The sequence below is a fragment of the Oncorhynchus clarkii genome, chromosome 24 (assembly GCF_045791955.1).
Source record: "Oncorhynchus clarkii lewisi isolate Uvic-CL-2024 chromosome 24, UVic_Ocla_1.0, whole genome shotgun sequence".
In the NCBI taxonomy this organism is placed as follows: Eukaryota; Metazoa; Chordata; class Actinopteri; order Salmoniformes; family Salmonidae; genus Oncorhynchus; species Oncorhynchus clarkii.
Window position 1 is genome coordinate 39,346,461 of NC_092170.1, and position 11,166 is coordinate 39,357,626.

Genomic DNA, 11,166 nt, shown 5'->3' on the forward strand with positions numbered 1-11,166 from the left:
CATCCTCCAAAAGTCCTCGCCTCACTGTGCATGCAGATGCACTCACACCTGCCTGCTGCCATTCCTGAGCAAGCTCTGTACTGGTGGTGCCCCAATCCCGCAGCTGAATCAACTTTAGGAGACAGTCCTGGCGCTTGCTGGACTTTCTTGGGCGCCCTGAAGCCTTCTTCACAACAATTGAACTGCTCTCCTTGAAGTTCTTGATGATCCGATAAATGGTTGATTTAGGTGCAATCATACTGGCAGCAATATCCTTGCCTGTGAAGCCCTTTTTGCGCAAAGCAATGATTACGGCACGTGTTTCCCTGCAGGTAACCATGGTTGACAGAGGAAGAACAAAGATTCCAAGCACCACCCTCCATTTGAAGCTTCCAGTCTGTTATTCAAACTCAATCAGCATGACAGAGTGATCTCCAGCCTTGTCCTCGTCAACACGCGTGTTGTGTTAATGAGAGAATCACTGACATGATGTCAGCTGGTCCTTTTGTGGCAGGGCTGAAATGCAGTGGAAATGTTTTGGCAAAGAGGGATTTTGCAAATAATTGCAATTCATCTGATCACTCTTCATAACATTCTGAAAAATATGCAACTTGCCATCATAAAAACTGAGGAAGCAGACTTTGTGAAAATTAATATTTGTGTCATTCTCAAAACTTTTGGCCATGACTGTATAGTATGGGGACAGTTTAGTGCCAAATATAAGGATGAAACCCTTAAATTAAAATAAAAAATGTATTAATACATTCTGATCTTTCTTATGTCTCGAGAACAAGCTTCCTTTAGAGCCAGCGTGCCAAGAGGACAAGACTGTGGAGGAAATATAAGAGAGCCAGATGGTTATTGTGTGTTTACTGTATGTTTACGTCTATCTAAACCATTACAGTCAACATAGGGCTGATGCTGCTGCATTTTTAAAGACATATGAAAAGCATTTAAAGACAGATAAACTGTGTTTTTAAGACAGATTAAAAGTGTGTTTGTATCTGAGAGAGTAGATAAAGCCTACTGTTACAAAGGGTCACATTTTCAAAATACAGGCTATCCTACAATGCCCTCAATTACCGATAACAAAAGTGTAGGCCTTTTGACAGTAAAATATGGCTAGATATGAAGATGTTTGCACTCGTATAACCATATATTCTATAGGCTAGTTTACCATTTAGTCAAGAGGTGCTCACTCACCTACCTTCTATTTACATTTTGGATACTCGTGAGTTGCGCTTCTCGCGCGCCATGGTCTTCGCAGTTGAGGAGATAAACAACATTTCGGACCTTCTACCTGGTGTCACACTCGGTTATCAAGTGCACGACTCCTGCTCCTCGGTCCCCATGGCCGTAAAAGTGGCCTTCCAACTGGCTAACGGCCTGGACCTCATGTTTGATACCGGAGAACAGTGTTCTGGGTCGGCTAAGGTGACAGCTATCGTGGGCGAGTCTGGCTCCACGCCTACCATCAGTATGTTGCGCAGTGCAGCATTGTGGGACATGTATTTGTAAATAAATAAAACCTGAATCTATTATATTTATTAACATTTGATGTCTGTTGTTTTGTCCTGGTCAGATTCTTCAGACTGTCTGATCTGTTAAGAAGAGTACTGGCCCAACGCTGAGAGAGACCGCTGTATCCTTAAGCCTGTGGAGTTCCTGTCCTTCCACGAGGTCCTCGGAAATATCCTGACCGCCTGCTCTGTGGGCGGGGCTTGTCTGGCCATCGCCACGGCAACCGTATTCTACCGCCACCGAACTTCAGCCATCGTCAGGGCCAACAAGTCTGAGCTGAGCTTCCTGCTGCTCTTCTATTTGACTCTGTGTTTGCTGTGTTCTCTTACTTTCATTGGCCGGCCTTCTGAGTGCTCCTGTATGCTGCGTCACACAGCGTTTGGGATCACCTTCGTTCTCTGCATCTCTTGTGTTCTGGGTAAAACAAAAGTGGTGTTGATGGCCTTCAGGGTTAAACTTCCAGGCAGTAATATCATGAAATGGTTTGGTCCTTGTTAGAGGAATTAAATTCCTCTATGTTTTAATACCCAATTAAAATTCAACACTGTCAATTCCTAAGAATTTGTAAGACTCTTATTTGCATAAAATGGACAGAGACCAGTCTCAAAATCGACCATCAGCGTTTATTCTCGAGAGTACTGAACACGATACAGTTTACCACAGGTTATAAACTGAAAATGACGTCATTAGTTTTCATACTACCCCGTCTCGTTCCGCTCCAGTACAATGGCTGTATAGTTCTCAAGCCTTCCCACATCGTCTCCCCTTACTAAGATAATTTACGACCCGAGCCAAGGTCTGCCTGTGTAGATAAGCATTCTAGCCAGTCTGGCTATAAGTTCATTCATTTCTACCAAGGAATAGACAGCCATTGTTCTAATTCTTGATTATATTTACACACATTATATTCAGTACTAGGGTTAAAAGAAAATTAATCTATACAGTAACATAATAGTAATCTGATTAGTCATTCCTGATTGAAATGTATACATAATTAGTCATTATTGATAAAACATCTCTTAACATATCCACCCTATGATTAAATATTATACATCCAATCACACATCTAGTTATATTAAAATATTAAAAAGCATACTTTATTTTTATTAGAAATATTTATTGTTATCAAAACATCACCTAAACATAACCCACTACTTGCATTTACACTGACTAATTTTAGGCTAACATCAGAATCATAACTCTTCTCATCAGAATTTTCATACAATCTTCATTGAAACAAGAAAACATCTAAATTCCCTAAACATCAAATATGGTCTCCTCGCGAGTGAAAGGATCCGGATTCTTCTATTACGTCCGGAGCCATGTATTTTGTATTTCTCTGGTCAGAGCTTAGGATTGGTCCATATATCACCATCTGAAGTGTCATTGATTTCTCCATAGTCCTGGAAATGACAACTTTCATACACGCAATCAAACACATCCGCACAAAACTAACACAATCACACAGGTGAAGGTAGCCCATAACACAGTAATCATAACATTTTTACATCTTCCAAACACAGTGTCAACCCAATTAGTCAGATAAGTATGCACCCCTGAGTTCATGGCCAACTCGTGAGCTAGGGTGTGTAAACCAGCCAAGGCCTTGGTCACTGATCCATCCGGAGCTGTGTCATTGAAGTCCAAACTACCTCCATACACTCCCACCCTTTTCAGCCAGCAAACATATCCAAGACTATTCTATTCTGCCAAGCCATTCATTACATCTCTGATATAATTGGTGAAGCGCTGTGGATTTTTAACTTCTTTGATATAGGGGGCGCTCTTTTAATTTTTGGATGAAAAACCTACCAGTTTTAAACAAGATATTTTGTCACGAAAAGATGCTCGACTATGCATATAATTGACAGCTTTGGAAAGAAAACACTCTGACGTTTCCAAAACTGCAAAGATATTGTCTGTGAGTGCCACAGAACTGATGTTACAGGCGAAACCCACATTTTTTGAAACCGCCTCATGACAATGACTCCTTATATGGCTGTGAAGGAGCTAGGAGTCAGCTTACGTTTTCCACGTTTTCCCCAAGGTGTCTACAGCATTGTGACGTATTTGTAGGCATATCATTGGAAGATTGACCATAAGAGACTACATCTACCAGGTGGTTGCTTGGTGTCCTCCGTTGCAATAATTGCGTAATCTCCAGCTGCAGTATTTTTCCGTTTGTTTCTGATGAGAAGCCAGCTGCCACCACTGAGAGATTATCGAATAGATATATGAAAAACACCTTGAGGATTGATTCTAAACAATGTTTGCCATGTTTCTGTCGATATTATGGAGCTAATTTGGAAAAAAGTTTGGCGTTGTAAGTGACTGCATTTTCCGGTATTTTTCTTAGCCAAACATGATGAACAAAACGGAGCTATTTCGTCTACACAAATAATCTTTTTGGAAAAAAATGAACATTTTCTATCTAACTGAGAGTCTCGTCATTGAAAACATCCGAAGTTCTTCAAAGGTAAATTATTTTATTTGAATGCTTTTCTTGATTTTGTGAAAATGTTGCCTGCTGAATGCTAGGCTTAATGCTATGCTAGGCTATCAATACTCTTACACAAATGCTTGTGTAGCTTTGGTTGAAAAGCATATTTTGAAAATCTGAGTTGTTAACAAAAGGCTAAGCTTGTGTTTCAATATATTTATTTCATTTCATTTGCGATTTTCATAAATAGGAAACGTTGTGTTATGGTAATGAGCTTGAGGCTATGATTACGCTCCCAGATACGGGATTGCTCGTCGCTAGAGGTTAATAGATAAAATTGATCCAATCCACATTCTCATTGAGAGTGGACCACCAAAAAATACTTGACTCTAATCCTGCCAGGATCAAATTTATAGATTTGATCTCATCTGCCCCCCCGTGAAACCACAATGTTATTAATACAAACCCTATCATCAAAAGACCCAGACGGAGTACTTATTTTCTCCCGTTTAGTCAACATCATGTCATGGTGTTGAATGAGTGTGAAAGGCATTCTCAAATGTATCAGTGCACATACCCCTGTCCAATTAGCCAGTAATACTCAGCCATAACGTCATTCCCCCACACAACCACCACCAGATGTGAGCCCTGGTCCTCCTTATCTTACTGAAATCCCCAGATCTCAACCAGCCTGCCAAATCACTCATTTGTCGCATCAGAAGTAACATTATCTGTCCTATTGCAAGGTACTGATTTCCCCCACATATTTCCCAGAAGTACTATACCGAATCAAACTGTAAACAGTCTCCCCTTGCCTCTGCGAAAGGAGGAAGCTTAGATTTCAGAGGAACATGTGGAAATAAATAGTGCAAATCCATATAACTGTTATTATCTGGCTTTCCTGCTTCCATGAATAGCTCTACCATACAGGCCATTCCCTTAGGTAACCAGTTTCCCTTTCCTTAAGATCTTTCATCTGAACTATCCACACCGGCTCTTGGCTCTGGACAACTCCACAGTCAGTATCTGCTTTGTCAGGGGGACTCTGCTTGTATTCTGCTGACTATAGAGCAATTAGCTGCTCTAACTTTTTCTACCTGGAATGCACTAGGTTATCAACTGAAACCCTTACTTTCACTACACTCCATCTTCTTCCATGCTGGGTATGTAGATGTATGTAGCCCTCTCACATAATGTGAGCTATAACCTGTTTCCATGAACTACACAGGGACTTGCATAGATGTCTTCCATAATAGCTGCTCTTAGTCCTGAACTGCCAAGGAGTCAGAGGCCCCATTTGGTCTACCTAGAACTCCACTGAGACATCCTTCCCAATCCCACTCTCACTTCCTGTTTATCCAGATCAAGTGATCTCTTATGCTTGGTTAATACTAAATCCTCATTGTTTAACTATGTCAACATTACCCTCTGGCCTTCTCGGGGTTCATGGTGTATCAGGAATAAGGTCCCACAACCAGACAGCTCAGGATGGACAGCCCACCTATAAAGCTCCACCCTCTTCCAGAGAACACATCATTAGCAAGAGCCAGACACACTTTCACTTCTATGAACAAAAACAGGGATGGAATGACGGGAAAGGAAATCTTCATTCGATAGATGGCCCCCGGAATTCTGTTAATTCCAGTTCTCCTCTCGAACACTGCTGTTGTTCGACAGTGTCATTGTGTCTTACCCTCCCACATTGTGATATGAATCCGGATAGCTCTTTCAGCTAGCTGTCACCAGGAGTCCTTGGTATGGTCCCCTAAACAGGCCTCAGGGACTGGATTGAGTGACTTCACCTGTAATTCACCTGTAATGCATAAAATCCTGGACATACAGGCTTGGTTAACAACAGTTTCTCATATGTTTTATCTTTTTCTATCCTTAACTTATATGCCTATTTGTTAGCTACATTTTTAATTTTTTTTATATTATTATTAGTTTATTATCCAATAGGCCACTAAGTGTCCTATCAAGACCACAAACTTCTCCATCCCCCTTTTGATACCTGGCTCTGCCCAGGTAACAACCTTATATACCCTAAATAATAACCCTAAATAATGACTTAGGTAGGATTAGTAAATTATCCTTATGTTCTGACATTATCATGTATGTCCAATTCTCCCTTGGGCATCCATTCATATCAATCCTGTACCAATTCTCTGTCAAGTGTCTTATCTACTTTAACAAGTATCTGTGCTACTTATATATGTTCTTAAATATATATATTTACCGATTTAAAGTAACCCTTTTCTCTCCTATCTCTCAAATACCACTAAGCGTCTCACTGTTTGACTTTATCTAAAATCATTGATTATAGAAAAAACATGTCTATGAGTGGCAATCTCTAAAATCCTTACATTTCCTTAATCCATCTATCTTAATCCTGACAATAATCCTAAATCATCACAGATGTCATATATTCCTGTCAAATGTAATACTATTTAAACGAAAACCTCTTAATAGTCAAACAAAGCCAAAACAAATGCTAACCATATCAAATCCTTCCTACACTAATAAGATTTTTCCTTCAGGGATGCACAGTATTTTATCTGACAATAACATGAACTAACCTTAAAATCAGTTTCATCAATAATTTAATATATGTTGCATAGTGTGTGGAATACCTTATCTAGTAATTTAATTAATTTATCACCCCTAAGAACTGAAACTTATTTTTCTATGTAATTTCCTGCCCTATTGGCTTAATATATATCCTATCCAAACCTCAATGTATCTTATCTCCCCTTATTTATTCTTAATGATGAATAGGATTTTTTTCTGTTGTAATACCAAATCAATAATAGCCCATTCAAAAACTTCACAGCTAATGTTGTAAAACAGAATCCTGAACCACTTTCTCATCTGCGGTTCAAACTAAAATTCTAACCCCAAACTATAACTTCGTTATTATGAATTTACCTTAAAACTAGTAACCCAAATGACCACAAATTCATTATACAAATGGCTCTCCCCTGAGGCTGATCAGACCCCAAGAGATACCCATGATAAGGTCAAAGGTCACACCACCCCTTTACATTCGTGTTCATCACCATATTAGACATATTAAAGAACCCTTTATCTTTAACCATTTTTATTCACTTGTCTAATTAAAACTCAGAAAATAAAACTCCTAATATTCCATATGTGAGTGTACCCCTTTAAGATATCTTGTCTCTGGGAACAGGGAAATCCCCTTAACCCAAACGTTTACTACAACAACAAAACCTAATAATTATGATAATCCCCTCAAATCATTTCCCGGGCGAAATGTTCACTTTCGTTACAATTAAAACATTTTATATTTTTCTTTTGACTCACCTTATCCACTTTTCTCGACTTTATTCCCTTTTCTAACTCTATTATACCTCCCTCGGCTTCAGCAGCCTTCACATATATGGGTGGTAATATTGCAGGTAGCTCCTGCAGCCGTATTCTCACAACCACTATCTCATCGACAGGATTACCTCTGTATTCTTGGTATAATCGAGAAGTATATAGTTTGTTACCCTCAACCCTGCCCAATTGGCTAACTTTTTCATCTGCGGGAGCGGAGGGCAGCGCATCTTGGCTCTTTTTGGGTTTCCTCCTATTTTCACCCTCAACTCTCTTTTTTGCTTCTGAAAGCCAAACTCCGGCTGTGTATAAGCCTTGTTTATTCTGCTTCTGCATGTCCTTGCCACATTCCTTATGTATCTGTTTTATAAGAAATTCTAACTTTTCAACATCTAGATGCCCATCAAAACCATACATTTTTTTCCCCATTTTAAACAGAAATCAATATTCCTTCTGTCTTTCTGCTCCATATAATGGTAATCTCCCGTCCATTCCGGGACCTTCTTCGAGGATTTACTACCCATGTTTAATAAATCCTTACCGTTACTAGTAGCTATGATATCTAATCACTTATCTATGCCTTTCTATTTTTTACCTTCTACGTGTGTGTATTTATCGTTACACAGTTATTTTAGTTGCACTCCTGTCTGACTATGTGTGTGTCTCTTTAATGAAAATCAATGTGTATGGGATTCTATATTTATTTCTCCTTTCTGGAAACTTCGTCTATAGATTTGACCTGTGATCGGACATTACATACCTTAGGAAATTATGATTAATGTGACTGAACAAATCATTTTAAATGGAACTGTAAGTAAACTTATACTCTGTTTTATTATATCTGATTAACAATATGAGTTCACAAGAAGGGATTGTGAGACACGGACAAGGAGTAATAAGTTAATGAACACCATTCCAACTAGGCAGAAACAAATGGGTTGTGGACTGTGTAAACACATAAGGTCGTTAGCCTATGGTTGACCCTACAGAAACTTAGCTCTGGGGTTTTTAGATAAGGCAGTGAGTGCATTCCTAGGTTTTCTGTTAATTAAAACTGTCAGTTCAGTGGTGATCGATAATGTTGAGGGGTCAACAGTTATCTGGGAGTGTGTTAGTAAGTTAGAATGAACTTTACACCTTACTTTGTGAGAGGAGGGGATTCTGTTAAAGCAGTGAAATGACGTCATGATCTGTATATAAACTGCTGCACGTGATTAAGTGGGAGCGCACTCCGAGAATAAATTATTTGACCTATTATTGAAAGACTGGTCTGCGTCTATTTTATGCAAACAAGAAATCTTACAAATTCTCATAAAATAGATTAAGGGCTTTCAATTGATGAAAGCACATTGGCATAATTAAATTACAGTAACACATTCCACCCGTATACAATTATAAGCTCATGATAAACTATTGTTCCTTGGGACTTTCAATGTTAATATCTCATATCTCACTACTCTAGACTAGGTTTCCCTTTCCACCTCCTTGGATATTAATTTCTTTCAGTATTGAATAGGTTCAATTTTTCTGTTCACCTAGAATTACCCTGCCTTCTCACCAAGACTAATTTATCCTCACCTGTTTTAATATATCTATCTGCTACTTTTCATAGTCAGACTACTTCCCATATACAGATAGACTACTTAGGTTAAAACTTTATTTAGGTATGTCTTTTGAATTAATGGCTATCCTATTTGTACAGAACGACCGTCCTATCTAACAAAACTTACTATATCCCACCCTTAATAACCCTTCGGCTTGCAGAACCAGGATTTATTAAGTTCTATTTTATTTATGGTAGTGCACCTTACCACGGGTCATTTCAGACCTGTTTCCTTCCTTCCTATCGATTTTGGTTAAAACACAAAGTAGAAACCTATTATATTTGTAAAAAAAAATATGCTAAAAAATATCTTAAATAAAGGCTACTGACCTTGCTGCCGACTGGGAAAAGCACTGTTTGTTGGATCTAGTCACCGTCCCTGTCGGTCTGGGGTGTACACCGGCCTGGTCTTTACCCTCAAATCAGAGGCCAGGTCTTAAATAACGGGACCAGACCCGCTCGTGCACGATTTACGGTGTACGACCTTCAGATGGCAGAGACGGGTATTTAGATCCGGCTCGAAGGACCAATTGTTAGAGGAATTTAATTCCTGTATGTTTTAATACCCAATTAAAATTCAACACTCTGTCAATTCCTAAGAGTTTGTAAGACTCTTATTTGCATAAAATGGACAGAGATCAGTCTCAAAATCGACCATCAGCGTTTATTCTCGAGAGTACTGAACATGATACAGTTTCCAACAGGTTATAAACTGAAAATGACGTCATTAGTTTTTGTACTACCCCGTCTCATCTCCGCTCCAGTACAATGGCTGTATAGTTCTCAAGCTTTCCCACATCGTCTCTCCCTACTAAGATAATTTACGACCCGAGCCAAGGTCTGCCTGTGCAGATAAGCATTCTAGCCAGTCTGGCTATAAGTTCATTAATTTCTACCAAGGAACAGACAGTCATTGTTCTAATTCTTGATTATATTTACACACATTATATTCAGTACTAGGGTTAAAATAAAATTCATACATCTATACAGTAACATTATAGTATTCTGATTAGTCAGTCCTGATTGAAATGTATACATAATTAGTCAATATTGATAAAAAAAAATCCCTTAATAGTCCCCCACAGCAGAGATTGACTGTAGTGTCATTCATGTTTGTCCAGGCTTTGATATGCACTCTGTGGTTGGTCCTGTCTCCTCCCTTCCCCATTAAAAACCTCACTACCTACAAGGAAAAGGTCCTTCTCGAGTGTGACTTAGGCTCTGTAGGGGCATTCTGGGCAATGTGGGGTTATATAGGACTCCTGTCTCTCTTGTGCTTTGTGCTGGCTTTTCTGGCTCGGAAGCTGCCTGATAACTTCAATGAGGCCAAATTCATCACCTCCAGCATGCTCATATTCTGTGCAGTCCGGATTACCTTTATCCCAGTTTATGTCAGCTCTCCTGGGAAGTTCACAGTAGCTGTGGTGATCTTTGCCATCATCACCTCTAGCTTTGGGTTGTTCTTTCTATTATTTGTTCCTAAATGCTTTATTATTCTGTTCAGGCCAGAGAAGAACACCAAGAAACACCTCATGGAGAAGACATCCAATGATAAACGTTATTAAAAAATAATTGAGGGAGAAAAACATTGTAACGTTCAGTTATATGGTTTATCATACAGTTAGGTAGGACAACTCTGACCGAGATGACCAACAATTTAGCAGCTATTCATTGGTAACATTTTAACTATTAACTTGTAATTGGGTCACTTTAGATATTCCAATGTTATGTGAGATTGTTCAAATCTAGAGTGTTAAAATCTAATTTGACCTGCTTGTCTCCACCCCCCACCAGGTGTCTCCCATTTCTACCCATTATCTCCTGTGTATTAATACCTGCTTTTTCTGCTTGTCTGTTGCCAGTTCATCTTGTCTTGTCGGTTCTTACCAGCGAGTTTCCCCATGTTCCTGTTCTCAAGTTTTGTTTCTAGTCTGCCCGGCTCTGATCTTTCTGCCTGTCCTGACCCTGAGTTTACCTGCCGCCCTGTACCTGCCTGACTCTGACCTGGATTACGATCCTCTACCTGCCCTCGACCTGCCGTTTGCTTTACCCTTTTCTTATAATAAATATTGGAGATTCAAACTATTGGTGCCCTGTGTCTGCATCTGGGTCTTATCCTGAGCCGTGACACATGAGACACATTAGATTAAATTCTCTCTGTGTCACTCAGATCTTTTGAACCAGTAGATATACCAGCTGAGGATGACCAACAGTTGGTATTCTATGTTGCTTATCCACGTTCTCAGAGAGTTTCTACATCGTTTTATTTAGCACAATAAAACTA

General features: G+C 39.3%; 1 protein-coding gene across 1 annotated transcript; it reads left to right on the top strand.

Moving 5' to 3' along the window:
• Positions 1–1,233: 1,233 nt before the first annotated feature.
• LOC139382653 (extracellular calcium-sensing receptor-like) lies at positions 1,234–10,447 on the top strand. Its single transcript, XM_071126745.1, has 4 exons — positions 1,234–1,456; positions 1,589–1,993; positions 5,303–5,307; positions 9,968–10,447. Exons 1-4 carry the CDS (start codon positions 1,234–1,236, stop codon positions 10,445–10,447), a joined length of 1,113 nt encoding a protein of 370 aa, XP_070982846.1.
• The last annotated feature ends 719 nt before the right edge of the window (positions 10,448–11,166 follow it).

Coding starts and splice junctions, on each gene's coding strand:
- LOC139382653 (XM_071126745.1), top strand. CDS start 1,234: ATGGTCTTCGCAGTTGAGGAGATAAACAACATTTCGGACCTTCTACCT. Junction 1,457..1,588: donor TGGCTCCACGCCTACCATCA/GTATGTTGCGCA, acceptor TGATCTGTTAAG/AAGAGTACTGGCCCAACGCT.